The 15,900-nt window shown below is 41.2% G+C and overlaps 1 protein-coding gene across 7 annotated transcripts in view; it reads right to left on the reverse strand.

The window, feature by feature from the left end:
• Positions 1-10,246: 10,246 nt before the first annotated feature.
• TNKS2 (tankyrase 2) overlaps positions 10,247-15,900 on the reverse strand; it is a 30,934-nt gene continuing 25,280 nt past the window's right edge. For all 7 annotated transcript variants that reach the window (XM_083614069.1, XM_083614072.1, XM_083614071.1 and 4 more), the window contains 4 exons: positions 15,480-15,585; positions 13,859-14,045; positions 12,463-12,619; positions 10,247-12,100 (listed from right to left, as the gene is read on the reverse strand). In XM_083614069.1, the coding sequence (XP_083470195.1) occupies positions 12,038-12,100; positions 12,463-12,619; positions 13,859-14,045; positions 15,480-15,585 (513 nt within the window). In that variant the 3' untranslated portion in view covers positions 10,247-12,037. The remainder of the gene's footprint in view (positions 12,101-12,462; positions 12,620-13,858; positions 14,046-15,479; positions 15,586-15,900) is intronic.

The raw sequence follows: 15,900 nt of genomic DNA on the forward strand, positions 1-15,900 counted from the left end.
AATAAAAGAATAAGGTAATCAGAGAGGTGGGTTTTTTTAATGAGCTTGACATAACAAATGGGACTTTTTATCTTGGCAGTTTCCATGACATATAAAAGCAGGGGCCCCTTGAGACAAGAAGGGTCCAACTTCAAAATCAGGTGATCAGTTTTGATTTTTCAGAAGTGATACAGAAGTGGATAGCATCCGAGCTTGGATAATATGCCATAAGCCAGAGGTTTTCAACCTTTTTGAGTCCTTGACTAACTACATTCTTTCTGCGGCACCTCTGTGGGGATCAGAAGCCCAGTTATGTCACCCCTTGCCTGCAGAGCTGGCAGCTCCTCACCCCTCCCTTGTGGAGGCTCCTCTCAACCTCCTCTCTTCTCCCCTCTCCTTGAGAGTCCTCTGGGCAGCTGCAGCTGCTGCCTCTGGTCTCTGAGCTGCCCCCCACCCACCCCAAAGAGAGGTGCCTCCTCCCACTGCCCCACAGGGGCCTGGGAAGCATCCCCTGGCCAGCCCCAGAGGCACCATTCACCTGGGGAGCTTGTAGGCAGGGATGCTGCAACAAACAGCTGTGCAAGCCTTTCAGAGGCAGGGATGTGAGAGGGCATCAGAGGAAGGGAGGGAAGGAAAGAGGGGTAGAGGCCAGTGTTGCCCGCAACACCCCTGACCATTGTTCAAGGCACTCCAGGGTGCCACGGCACACTGTTTGAAAACCACTGCCCTAAGCATTTCACCTAGCACGTTGTATTTCATGGAAAGTAACACGTTCCAGTACTGCGGAGATACTTGTGCCTGTACAGAATCTTAAATGCTGAAGAATGAAGGCGCTTGGGGGCATCTGTGGAACAGAAACTATTCCAGCTTCACAGTACTACCACCACATGGGTAGACAGGCTGTACCCATGTGGGCACGCAGAAAAAAGCTTGAAATAGCTAAAGGTTTAGAAACTATCATAAGGAAGCAGCCACAGGCATGTATAAAGCTATGCAAATGACTGCAGGAAGCTGTTGCTAGGTAACCTGGGCCTCCACATGAATAGTGAAGAATAACTGGGGCCTGTTTGCAGTTTGACGGTTGCAAACCCCAGAGATAGCTGGTCATGTGACACTGTTTAGGCAGCACCCCCCCTCCCCAAATCTTTGATCTATATGTTCTTTTGTTCTTGGGAGCAAGAAGCACAATGGGAATGATTGGGCCCAAGGCCCCACACTGGGTGCTGCTGAGGCACCAAAATGTTTGAATCAGAAAAGAGGATGGTGAAGAAGTTGCTGGTGCAGCAGTGGAGAGAGAGAGAGAGAGAGAGAGAGAGAGATGCGCATGGAAGAAGCAGCTTTCTTCACCTAAGGGAATTTATAGCTCTCATTTAAGTTCCCTTCAGGCTTTTAAACACCTCAGCATTTTTCATCTTCTCCACCTCATAAGGCTGACCTTTAGTAAATACTGTTTCGGGAGCTCTGACATGAAATGAGTTTACATGAAATTAAGTGCCATTGTTTCCCCTGCCCCAGCAATGTGGATATTGTTACTTTCGTTTACTCTTGCCCGTTTACTCTTGACCTCAGGGTTGTGGGTTCGAGCCGTACGGCGAACCAAAGATTCCTGCATTGCAGTGGGTTGCACTAGATGACCCTTGTGGTCCCTTCCAGCTCTACAATTCCATGATTCAATGATCTGATACACACGCTAGAGATGTGCTTGGCCATTTGTCTGAACATGGAAACACTATCATGGGTGGGGGAACAGGGACACACACAAAAAAACCCCTACTGCTTTCAACATCCCTCTGTGCATCACATCTCACATTCAGCCCCTGACCTTTCCATGTTGAGCAAGGGGGTTGTGTTTGCTTGACCTCCATGGTATGTGGGGAAGGTCTACAAGGGTAGAAACCGCCCCCCCTCAACCTTCCCTGAACAGCACAACACAGTATTGGGACTACGATAAATGTGAAGATTTCTGGAGTGGGGCTTGTGTGAGTGCCCTTGCTCCCGTTAAGCCTTATTTCAGGATGCACCACAACTTTATGACATCACATTTTCTCTCTCCTTTGTCAAGCAACAGGTGACACCACCGCAAGTTCCTCTATCTGCTAGAATACAGAGAAAGTTGCAAAGTTAATGGCATCACATGACATGTTTTCTCTTACTAAAAGCTCCTGCACAAAAGAAGAGGATGGTGAGACATGAGGCTGTGGTTTTTTGCAGGAGTTGCGCAACCAAATATAACATGTTTGGACCAAAGATATAACTCAGACTCAATATGGAAGCCGTTTAGATGAAAGAAACATTTTGAAAACTTGCCTTTAGTTATGTAGTGAAGAACATTAGTTAATAGCTTAAGTATGCTTGATTACCGGAGTTAATTGAAACTGGTTGGAAAGTGATTCTTTTTTTCTTTTTTTTACAAGCATGTTAAGTGACCTGTGATTTTGGAGAAAGATGCGACAAAATCCAACCAACCCTTCAAAAGAAAAAGAGCTTGACATTTGACCATTGATGTATTTTCTTTCTCACTCTTGTGGTAAATAAATTTGGTCTGAAGTGCAATAGTCCAAATTCATTTATACCAGTCTGACACAGATGGTACCAGCCTGGGCAAAAATGTAGAAAAGTGGATCTCGTTCATTTCATATTTGAAAAGAAACTTTAACTATAATGTTCATGCATATAATTTATTTAAATAATCATTTGCATAGTTATATTACTGTACAAACTACGGTAAATTAAAATTATATATCGGGGTTTTTCAAAAACAAAAACAAAACCCAAGCCCTGATACAAAAGCAGACCAGAAAGCTGAATTTTTAAATGTACAAGAGATCGCTTCTCATTTAACTTTGCTCTCTATTGCTCTATGGCTGCTTTTCTGAAACACAGAACAGCGGGTGAGGTGGGGGGAGTATAAAACAATAGGCATTTCCATGGCAGGCTTTCCTTACTAAAACAAGTTACTTCATTCATTTTGGATTTCTAAGGATTTTATGTTTAAACACCACCAAGGCTTTTCAGCTGGAAATGCTAGAGGCTGGAGCTAATTCTCTTGCCCCCCACAAACGTTTCATTATTGAAAAGAATCTCCAAAGCAAGATCCTGTATAAAATATTAAACAGCTTTGGAAATAATTTGGCGCCTTAGAGCTTAGCCATTCCCCACCCACCCACCCCACTCTACGTGCCTTACTTGGTGAAAACACAGCACTGTACATCCCAAGCTACCCTCACTTCAGGGCCAATGTTTCGTTCGTATTACTCTCAAGTGTTCACAAGGTTAATTATGCCTGTACCTTTGGGGGGAAGAGGGAAAGAGGGGCAGGAGAGAGAAGGCTGGGCCACCCTTAACTCAGCCCACTTTCCTGAATAGAGGAAGTGGCGTGATGGGGATGGCGTGATTTTACTCATCGAGAGCCAGCCTTCCCACAGAACAAGACCCTCCCCTCCTGGAATGCACCAAGGCCCTTGTTACAGGCACATTACATTCCACTTCGCTCACATACAGTTTTCAATGCCACAAAGGCCATGAGAATTTCCCAGGGCTGCAAAAAAACTCTAAGGGGAAAGGACAAATGCCACGTCAACCGCAATAGCTGTGTAGTACCTAGAAGGGAACATTATTCATGTCAAAGCTCTCTATTCAGCAACATTTCTCGCTGTACGTTCTGTACTGGGGTATGTGGACATGAGTACAAGATATATAGATGTCTTGCAGGAGTTGCAAAGCAGGCACATCCATGTAGCTTAAAGCTTTTCTGAACGAAAAAGCTGGATAGCTCAGTTGGTTAGATCGTAGTGCTGAGAACACCAAGGGTTTGAGCCCCATATTGGACAGCTGCAGGGGGTTGGACTAGATGACCCTCAGGATCCCTTCCAACTCTATGATTCTAAGAAATACATAGAATCAGAAATCAGGAAAAGACTGGCTTATTATAGCAGTCACCAAAGAGATATAGTATATATTGCATTAGTACTTAAATGAATACTCCTGCCCATTGTTATTACGGTTATGATTATGATTCGGGCTTTCCCTTCGTCTTTTCACATGTTCCCCAAATCTGCTCCAAGGGGTCCCTCTACTCTGTGGGGCATATTTTGAAGGTGTGGAGGAGGCTGCAGGAGAGACAAAGGGGAAGTTTCACTGTGGTAGTGGCAGCCTGTTGCTTCAGCAGAACAGCACCACTGGATAGAGTTGTTTTTAAATTATTATTATTATTATTATTATTATTATTATTATTATTATTAATGTAATAGCAAATAAAAGCCCTTTCATAATAGTGAATAAAATTGCTGCTCAGATTCTACTGGTAGGAGAGAATTAACAAGAATAAGCAAGGTCACAGAGGAATATTGCTTCATGCTGATAGGCACAAAGATGTCAGAGATTTAGAAGTGAGCCGCTGCCTCTGTCCAAGGACGAATGATGTAAAAATTATCTGTCTGCCCAGAGAGCAAAGGCCTCCCGACACCTCGGGCTGAGGGTTAACAGCTCTTTCAGATTCTGTTGTCTAATGTACCTTGACATGAAATCATAGCTTGCAATTCATCACCCTTTTAACACGAAAGGCAAGACCACAAGCAACTTTGAGGAGAAGGCGGAGGGAGGGTTTCCTTTATCCCAAGGCAAGTTGTGTTTTCATTGGATCTGAGACCACATAGCGGGAGCATATTCCCCCCTCCTATGTGGTTCTCCTATTCTTTCTCAGCTATCCGCTGATATTTAGGCAAACCGAAGGACCTATTGAAGTTAAGGCATGATGTCATGCCACCCAGAGAGGAACCAATAAGGACCCTGCTTTGGACCATAACAAAGACTGCTGTGCCTATTGACAGCAATTCTGCAGGCTCTAGTGTTTAAAACAGCAACTCCCAAAGGAAATTCAGGAAATTCATGTATCTCCAGCTAGAGATGTAACCAACTCCAGGCTGAAGCCCTGGAGAGAGGCTACCAGTCGGTGTAGACAATACTGAGCTGTTACTGAGACAACACAAGGCATGGCATGGCACACTAGAACCGATGCAAAATTAGGACCAAAAGCAGGAAACGTGAGAGATCAAAGTTCCCAGCTGTTAATTCATTACCCCATCCTTCCTCCAAGCTGTTCAGTGCTGTGTGAAGTGTGGCATCATCTCATTTCAACCTCACAACAGCCGCCCCGTTCCTAGTATGTGACTTGCCCACACATTCTGAGCTGGTGAACTTCATGTTTCAGCAGGGATTCAGACTCAAGTCTTTCTAATCCAAGTATAACAGCCTATATATTCTACACTACAGCTAGAAGCCCCAACAGTGGTGTATAGTGGTTAGAGTGCCGGACTAGGACCTGGGAGATTAGGTTCAAATTCCCTCTCAACCATGAAGCTCACTGGGTGACCATGAGCCAGTCACTAACCTCTCAGCCTAACCTACCTCATAGGATTGTTGGGGCGATTAAATGAGGAGGGGGAAGAACCATGTATGTTACCTTGAGCTCATTGGAGAAAAAAGGTGGGATATAGACATAATACATAAATATAACAACAACAACAACAATAACAACAACAGCAACAACAACAACAACACATAGGGCCCTGCCTGCAGTTACATTATAAGAAGTGAAGCGCTGTGAAGGTTCAGACTTCCTGAAACAAACCGATTTATCTTTGACCTGGAAGGTGTTTTTTATGTTAACCCCCCTAGCTGCCTATGAATTGGGTTAAATGTTTCTCCACGTGCTTAGAAAACATGTTAGCTTAAACCAGAGATCGGAACAGCTGTCCCCCCCCCCCCGCCCTGATCTTGTTGGACTCCAATTCCCATGAGCCCCAGCCAGCATGCTGACCAATGGTCAGGGGTTATGGGAGTTGTAGTCCAACAACATAAGACACACAGGTTCTTCATCTCCTGGTTGATACATTCCAGTATTCAGCGCCATCAATGAAAAGAGTTATTGGGGGGCCTGGGCGGAGGTTCAAATTAATTATACCAGAGGGGAAATTGAAAGAGACACAAACTTCGTATGACCCAGAAGAAAACACGGTGTTTTTTATTAGAGGTGGGGCTGGGGATTTATTTATTTATTTAAAGCAAGGATTTATAATATTATTTACCATTTGTACAGCACTTTCCCTGGGTGTTCAGAGCGGCTCTCTTCATAGCACTGACTAGTCTCTCAGGCCCTTGCAACAGCAATGACAATCATGTATGTAGGGGGAGCATTATGGAACCTCTATTAACAGGCATGTGGTAACATGAAATGGGGCTTTGAAACCGGAATACTTCTGTGAAAATGTAGGGCTTCTTCATTTTTAATTCAGCAGTTAAGTGAAGATCGGCAGGCTCAAAAAAACCCCCCACGCTCCTGACTGGAACTCGAAGGTGGCCTCTCCGTTATTTACTATCTTGGTAGGCAACAAAAGGATGTGAGAGGAGCTGCTGTGAGAGGGAGTGGGCGAATGGGTGAAGAGGCAGGGAAGTGAGGCTGGGAAGCGTATTAAAATGAGCCAGGAAGACAATGCTAATGTGCTAAGTCAGAGCCATATGCAAATATATGCCATGCCCTAGAAAGTCTAATCCCATCAAGAATGCCCAGGACTTTAATTTGCCCATCTTTTACAACTCATAAATCTATCCTCCTCCCAAAGCCAGCCTGCCAAATGCCACGAGGAGGGGGCTGCTTTCAGGCTGGCAACTTCAGCGTAGCTGCCTGGATCACGCCTCAGTAAAGACTCATAAAGAGCTTTGTGTGGGGAGGACTTGGGAGCAGCTTCTCACATTTTGCCTCAATAGAGCCAAACAGTGGGAAACGTGAATGACGGATTGTCAGAACTGGTGGTCTCTCTTGTGCTGGCTTCGGCATACTGAGCTATGGGCTTCTCGTTTTGCCGCCAGAGTTGTTGGGTTTTTCTGACAAGAATACTTTGACCTTTGGTATATATACCTGTGGGTGGAAAACTTACATGCAGTTAAAAGACCCGAGTTTTCAAAAGTTCATGTTAACTGTTAAATTGAAAGCTACTTGGTTTTCTAAGGTTGTAAATTCAAGTGTTTCGCACCAGCATTAAGTGTTTTTAAAGCAAAGAGCAGCCATGTTTTTTCTGAAATTAACTTGCTGTTAAATGAGTCTATGAGGTATATAGCAGACCTCTGGAAGAATAGGCTAATTTCACATTATCCTTCATGTCATGATGGGGTGCTTATTCTGCTTGAGTGGCGATAAGCATCATTTGTTCTGTCATATCATAATCAAATTTTATTTGCCCTTTACAATAAGGCAGCTACCATAATGTTATAACAATAAAATATGCAATTATAAAACAAATGACACAAGTTACAGCCATAAAGCAAAATGTAAAAGCAATTAAAAGCAGTTTCGTATACAAAACATTTAAAAACTATTTGAGATATTTTAAAAAATAAAAATATGAAACACCACACCCATTTATTCTGATTGGGGACGTATATTAATGAATGCAGACATCACCATAATTTATTATTTCTACCTCGCCCATCTGGCTGGGTTTCCCCGGCCACTCTGGGCGGCTTTCAACAAAACATTAAAAACTTCCCTAAACATACATTATTATACTTTGTTTCAAGCGGGGATAAGAGTGCAGGTGTCAGAACCAGCTCTACCATTAGGCAGTGAGAGGCCACTACCTCAGGCAGCACATTTGAAACAAATTTCAACGACCAGTCTGGTTGGCTTTTGTAGTTTGAAGTGGGGAGGCGCCATCTTCTCTTTTACCTCAGGCAGCAACCTGTTTTGGGTTAGCTTCATGGGGAAAGTGGGTTTTGACGAAGGGATTTATGGAAGAAAGTGGCAGCCCCACCTGAGCTCTTCTGCAAGAGGGTTCCAAAAAGAAGAGGCCAAGAAGGGTAGCAGGATAGATGAAACTGAATGGTGAACTTACCTCAAAATACTATGGATGTTAAAGCTGGGCCATTGTGTCACGTGACAGCATGGGAGCTACAGCAACACTGCTCTTTCTGGCGCCACGGGCAGGGCCGGAATTGGGTTTGATGAGGCCCTAAGCTACTGAAGGTAATGGGGCCATATATACGTCCAGCTGTCCTTTGTCAACAACATATTGTTGCTGTTTTTTGTGTTGAATATATGCTATATTGTAATTTATGGACCTAATAGGTATCTAAAGCTATTTGTACATGTTGCCGTGCATCCAGTCCATGCAGGATGTAGGCACCCTATATATAGAAATGAGCAAACCAGTGATATTTTAGGGAGCAGGCTAGCAGCTAGGTCCCATTACTTACATCATAGGAGCCTACACAACACAAAACACTGTTGCTGTATGTAGATTTTAGTTTATTTGGTTTTTTATCTTATATTTTGGAAATGTACATCCAGGTTTTTTTTCCCTTTAACTTTTTTTGGGGCCCCCAAGAGAGTGTGGCCCTAAGCTATAGCTTGTTTAGCTTATACATAAATCCGGCACTGGCCGTGGGGTTAGCATGAGATGCTCTGTGCAAATGCAAGAGCAGATCAAGTGAAACTGTGACTGGGAGCAGGGAAGTCACATCAAGGTCTCATCCTGTTGACACGGGGAAGATCAGCCTTGCTGCAGCTCCCACGTTACTTGGAAAACATGAGTACCCAAAGCCTAATTGACCATTTCCAGTAAACATGGCTGTTCTAGATTCCTTGCCCCTTCCGTTTTTTCCAAACAAGATGCATCTTTCCTCTTTTGTCTGAGATAAGGTACGCCCTACAAATACAACTACACAGTAAGTAGCAGAGCTCCAGTTAGTCATTAAGAATCCAGTGTGTAGTTAACTTATGATAAATACAGTGGTACCTCGGGTTACATACGCTTTGGGTTACATATGCTTCAGGTTACAGACTCCACTAACCCAGAAATAGTAGCTCGAGTTAAGAACTTTGCTTCAGGATGAGAACAGAAATCGCGCTCTGGCGGCGTGGCAGCAGGAGGCCCCATTAGCTAAAGTGGTGCTTCAGGTTAAGAACAGTTTCAGGTTAAGAACAGACCTCCAGAACGAATTAAGTACTTAACCTGAGGTACCACTATACAGTGGTCTATTCAGAAGCTAGTCTCCTTGTATTTAATGGGGTTGAGTCCCATATGGGCAGCCCACTAAGTTATTTTATAAAAGATGGGTGCAAAATCTACAATAATTTTAATATTATTAATTTTAAAAAATCTTTAGCATTTAAAAATATTGTTATGTATCTCAGTTCTGCTGCTTGGGCAGAACAGTGTAAAGTGGGAGGTTTTATTTCTTTTTACTGGAGAATTAGGAGAAATGCTGACTCCTTCCTATTTTATCTATTAAAGTAACACAGTAAAAATAAAAGGACATAATTCTGCTTTCTATAGTTCCTCCAGTGACTACAGACCTAAGACATCAGGAGTCGATCCCCAGCACATTTGAATGTTGGGATCTAGTGCCCCCTAGTGCAAAAATAGAAAACACAAAAAGCTGTACTATTAGGAAGTGCTGGGCATACAATTTCTGTAACAATTACATTTCTCCTGTGTGCATGTCAGCTTTCTGAGGAAGTGAAATTCTCCAGAACCAAGTATTTCCAGGAATGCTACAAAAGCAGCTACTGTGCAAGCACTATTACAAATCACTTTTTGAGAGAATCGTCAAGCAAAAGTGGCAGCATTGCAACAATGCTAACCACTTATTAGAACACTGGGATGATGTTATAGCTGAACTAATGTAAAACTTCCCATTCAGGCCTAAGTGTCTGAGGCTACTTTACATAGGTGAGCATGGAGAGCAAAGCAAGCTCACCCACACCATCAAGGATATGGAAGCGTGAAGGGGGTTAATTACAATAATCACAAGATTTAGTGTCGTTTGGCAAAAGTGAGTAACTTCTGAATAGAAATGTCCTTTTGTGTGACTGTGCCTATCCTACATAGCTATGGTCCAAAGAGCAACTCAAAGATTGGGGAAACATGATTATTCCTTTGTATAGCCAACTTTAGGGGGAGGTCACTTTAAATCTCATTCTGTACAGGGAATCCTGCTACTTGAAGAACAAGGACTTCCAAAACAACTACTTCACTTGCTCCTGACAGTCCTGTCAGAATTAATTTGGTTTCCCCTCTTCCTGTGCAGAAATATGGGCAGTAGGGCCAGGCCACAGCAATGCAGCCTTCAAGCAAGATAACAGGCAGTGAGTAAATATAATTTGCAAGTGAACTTAACTCCAGAGTTTGGGGGGGGGGAATGTTTGCTGTTGGTGGGTCGCTGCCCTTTTTGCCACGCTTAATTGTAATGATGCAACCATACCAAAAAGTTTGTGAATGAAGTTTATTTGGAGCTGAACGGAATGGAATGTCGTACAATACAGGTAAGACACTTCAAGATGAGTAAAGCACTAATTGCACAGGAGGCTGGAATTTCACCTCAAGTCAACACAAGCAAAACCATTACTTCAGAAAAAGCAAGGTATGTCATGCAAAATTAAAAACAAAAAACCATTCTAACCAATCTTGTGGTACCATTTAAAATGCTACCCATACCACAATAATTTACATCACATTAAATAATCATTCACAAAGAATGAAGTATTTTCAGCAATGAAATGAATTATCTCAGTGCTTAAATGATAGTTAGCAGATTTTGCATGAACACTCGATCCAGCATTTAATTAAGCTAGCGAGTGGAAAACATGCAGTGATATAGTACCATACAAATCAAGACCCCTTTATATTTTTGTATTGCTTGCAGGAGCAATCACATAAAAGTGATATTTACTATATTTCCCACATGATTTTATAACTATCCATGCACTGACTTCATGTGCAATGCAATTGTTTAGGACTCAAGTCTCAAGTCCCCATATGAATCAGACAGCCCAAGCAGTCTTGGCAATCTCTCTTAAACCCTAATGTGATAATGATCCACAATTAAATTACATTATGGGTCACAATGTTGAAGAACTCCCATTGAAATGCTTAATTAAAGAAGTGGACAAATGAAACGTGGGATTATTTACATTTACGTAAGAGACTCTGAAACAAATGGGTAATCCTAGATGGAATTGAAATAAGGAAAACAGATGTTAGGAGAGGGTGTGAAAAAAGTTGACAGTGCCTTGAGGAGATGTGAGTACTTCCTTTTCTGCCTTTTTGCCTCCAGTGACTTTCATGGGGAAATCCAGCTACCGTCTACAATGAGCAGAACATGTCTTACAGGAAGTTGGTTAGCTAAACTGTAGACAGCAGACTTCACTCACGGAGTCCTACATGCAAAAAGAAATTTGATCTCATTGCATCTCTACGCTTAGCTTTGTACTGCTAGAGGTATAGATATAGATTGGCTCATTACAAAATATATTGCCTTTGTATGAAATGGGTGCCCAAAGGTTTAACTGCACCATGTGTATAAAGTTTATTTACCTCCTCCAATAGACACCCTGTGGAGGATCTGTTGAGGAATTGGAATGTTCTGTTTCTCAGGAATGCATATGACTTAATGACTGCTGGGGCATTTCCTCCACTAAACTCTGCTTACTTAGCTAAAATCATGTGTATGTTTCTATTTGATTGGCAAATTACATGGGGTTCCCAATTCTCATGGATAGTGAAATGCAGATGAGTAATGCAACATTTGGGTGGGGGAATATTTGCATATGTTGTGGCTGTGAAACACTTTATATTACAAAACCAATGTAAATAAATACCAGGCTAGTAGAAAAGCTCTTATTTACAGGTTTTACAAATACAATTTTACTCAGTGTAAATGTAGTGTTTTAAAGAACACAGTATTAGTAAAATGAGTTCCTATATAGCAATACAATTTGTTAAGATTTCACTGTAACAGCATATAGAAAACAAAGTTCAAGTTAATGTTTTATAACTTAGTACAGACAAACCCAGTATCACCTGGAATGAGATCTGTTAAAGTGCTGAAAAAAGGAAGTTTCTGAAATTTTAGAAAACTTACTATATATTTATTAAAGCTTTACTAAGTCAAAATGTTAGATTTTATTCACATTTTCTACCACAATGCTGTGGGGGTAGGATACATTTTTTCAGCAATTCAGTGTACTCTTCATTTTGATCTCTGCAAAACATCTGGGGTTTCAAGCTTCTGTGGCAGTTTCAGGTTTCATAATCTGGTACGTAATCAAATATTCTGGATAGGCCTGAAATATGAAATTATGTTTATTATTCTCTGTCATCTGTAAACATGTTATGGGAATAATGATTGTGATGAAAAATAAGTGCTTATAGTAAGGACAAAATAGCTAAAAGTACCATGCACTTCTGAGCAAGTGAAGAACTCTCACGGCTTCAGGCTGCAATCTATGTGCTTACTTGGGAGTTAATCCCACTGAAATCAATGGAACCCACTACGGAGTAGACATGTGCAGGTTTTTGTTGCAAAAAGCTATTTCTCTTATTAAACAAACTGGAAGGCGAGATATAAAAATCCAAGATGCCTATGAATACCAACCTTCAAATTTAAGGAAAACCGTGTTTAGAAAGTGAAACTAAAATACACTACCTGCTCTCCTCTGTAGATGACATATTCTGCTAAAGCTAGTCCATTTACACTAGGCCGCCCAGTAACTGAATGGTGTCCTGGAGGAGAATGAGCCATTTTCATTGCACTGAACTGTAGAAAAGACTTGCCCAATGTAACACGACAAAACAGCAACTGCCTATATTAAAGAAAACAAACCCTTTACTTATAAATGTGCAAAGGCAAAAATAAACAAGCAATACCATTTCTTAATATGCAAATAAGCATTACTTTTACTTGAGTATTATCCATATCCTCTTAATATTGAGTTTGATCCAAGAACACCAAGACACCTATTTTTGTTCTCCACACTGTTCTCTCAGAAATTCTGATCACATAACAAAAATGTGTTAAAGTACATGATTAAAGAACACTATGTAGCTTAAAGGATATTGCCTTAGCTTTTCATAGAATTGTAGAGTTGGAAGGGGCCATAAGGGCCACCTAGTCCAACCTCCTGTGATGAAGGAATATTTTTGCCCAACGTGTGTCTTGAACCCACGAACCTGAGATTAAGAGTCTCATGAATGAAAAGGCAACAAACTGCTAACGATCTGGCTAGGACTCCAACACAGATAAAACTTAAAAAGGGAATGCTTGCTAATATAAAACTCACAGTTTAAGGGCTCACTACAATCCATAAAACCATAAATGGGTGGCTAAAAATTCAGACATGATATTCCAGCTACAATTTGGACAGGTGTGAGAAAAGTTGGTATCTTTACCCTTACCCCACATAGGTAGCAGGCCACTTTCTCCATGACAATCCAACACTGAACCAGGCATATTTTAAGTCTATTTTTTCCAGTGAACTTAAACTAATTTTAACTTTTACAGATTCTGACCAAAATTGGATAATTAAAAGATCACCTATCCAATGTAGAGAAATTAAGGTTCTTATGCGGAAGCAGACATACAAGGTTTTAATAGTCAATACTACTTTTTCCTCATCTGGCAAACATTACTTGGTTGCAAGTAACATAATATGCACTCATTTTTTGGGTTGATAGCTGTGCTGATAGAGACACTAGGGACAAACAAGACAGAAACCTTCTACCTTGATTTTATAGATGTAAATGATGGATTGGATCCAGAGTCTGCACAGGCAGAAGCAACTCAAGCAACAGGACTAACGTTCCCTTCTCAGACCCACTGTAACTCTGTATCCTCTCTCATGAGAGATGTGTCAGAAAAGTAACATATACATTCACTAAATAAGCAATGATGAGTCTTCCTACAATTTTTAGTACAATTCATTTTAGGTCTGTTAGGTTGTTTATTTTATTGCCCGCCCTTCAGCGCAAGGTTCCAGAGTGGGCTACACCAACGTGATCACAAAGATTAAAAACCAGGTCAAACAACTTTTACTACAACTTACCTATGGCAGACGTAACAAGATCTGTCTTTGTGAATTGGGCAACCAGTGCCACCACCAATACCATACACATACTGGTTGCTTTTGGAGGAATTTTCAGCAAAATAAATTCCTGCTCCAAACATTCCGCCTATGTATGCATGCCTCTCGTCAAAACCTTTATGAATAATTGCATTCACAAAAGGGGAGCCTGTGAGTACATTATAATAAAAAGTGTTAGTCTTTATTACAGTCATACCTGTTACGTTTGCTTCATGTTACGTTCTTTCAGGTTACGTCCCGCGGCAACCCGGAAGTACTGGAAAGGGTTAGTTCCGGGTTTCGCCACTCGCGCATACGCAGAAGCACAAAATGACGTCAGCGCATACAGAAGCGGTGAATATCAACCCGCACGCGTGCAGACGCGCTGCTGCAGGTTGCGTTCTTTTCATGTTGCGAACAGGCCTCCGGAACGGATCCCGTTCGCAACCAGAGGTACCACTGTATATATGTTCTTAGCACTGAATATTCTACCATCTTGTAAATAATACTCATCACTATCCAGGGAAATACTGCAGTGACAGTTTTATTACAACAAAATCAGAAGCACTGTCCAACTGAATACATTAGGGGGAGGGGGAAGCAAAAAAAGGGGGGGTGGGGATACAAAATCAGGAGTGCCTTGCTGTTGCTTGCACAAGTTTTGGCACCAAGCCTGGTCCATAAATCCCATTAATAGTGTTGCTATAATATCACAGGAGAGGTTTGCTTTAGGCCTGCAAACACATCACCACTGTGCTATCTGGGGATGGTTTGACACTAAAGGAGGCATGACTGGCAACCAAAAATCCTGTTTCAGGTAGGGATGCTGCAGTCAGGAGAAATGACCCTTGAGACTCACAAAGTAGATCTAGGATGCACTGATGTATATCAGGCTGCAACTGTAAATTAACAGGATAGACAGGTGCCTGGCATAGTTGATGACTGGCATGCTCTTTGTGACAACCATCTTTTGGGGATAAAGTGCTTTTGCCCAGTCTCTTTGCTCACAATAATGGGCCTTTCACAATTACACTTGCTGGAAAACTATATACCCCACCTGCCTCTCCTTATTGCTTTCTGTGTTATCATACTGAGGGAGAATATTTGGTGTGTGTGGGTGTATATAATAAACACACAATTATTAAATAGTGGCAAACAAAGACAACTAAAAAGAGCAGAACAAAAAGGCGAAAACAGCTGAGCATTAAAAACCAGTATTTTTATGTTCACTCAGCTTTTTAGGCTTTTAATGCTCAATTGTAATGGAAATCTCAATGAAAAAAATCTATAAATTGTTCTGTATAATATAATCCCAGATTTGAGAAGAGATTTAAGCACACAATGCCATTTTTAGAGGTTTTTCGGTTCTTCTCTTTTCCAGGCACTTAATGCTAACAGTATTGTACAAATACCAGTAAAATATTAACAATATGAAATTACATAGTAGCTACTGGTCAATAATATTTATGAGTTTTAAAAGCCTTTAATGCTAAACATTATTTGGAGTTGAACTGCAGATCATTTCAAATTTCAGAATTTAAAAAAAAAGCAGAACATTATCAATAGTAATGACTGGACATGAGAAAAAAATAATTTGAAATACCATGGAACAACATCCTTTCATTAGCATGATTATGATTCTCTTCAGAAACTTCTTTCCTCCTGTGAGTGTATCTTTCCCAGAGCTTTTTGTTACATACTTTTTGTATCTAAAAGGGCAGAAAATCAAGAATTCACAATTAGTTTTCTTCAGTTGTCTGAAGTATAAGCAATTTCCACAAATCTGCTTAGGAAAAGGAATTACAACTAAGAAATTCAACTTTCTTGATTTTGCCCTGAATACAGAGAATTAGTTCTTTTCTCACTATAAATGCTAGTTAATAACGTCAAGATGCTTGCTTTATCATCTATCACATTGTTGTACAATATCATTGTTCTTCTCTTGCACATATTCTAACCGAACTGCCACTATCTGTACTTTTTGTATTTAATTTTTCTCTAACCACACTTCCTTACAACCCCCA

The sequence above is a fragment of the Podarcis filfolensis genome (assembly GCF_964270895.1).
Source record: "Podarcis filfolensis genome assembly, chromosome: 5".
NCBI classification, from domain to species: Eukaryota; Metazoa; Chordata; class Lepidosauria; order Squamata; family Lacertidae; genus Podarcis; species Podarcis filfolensis.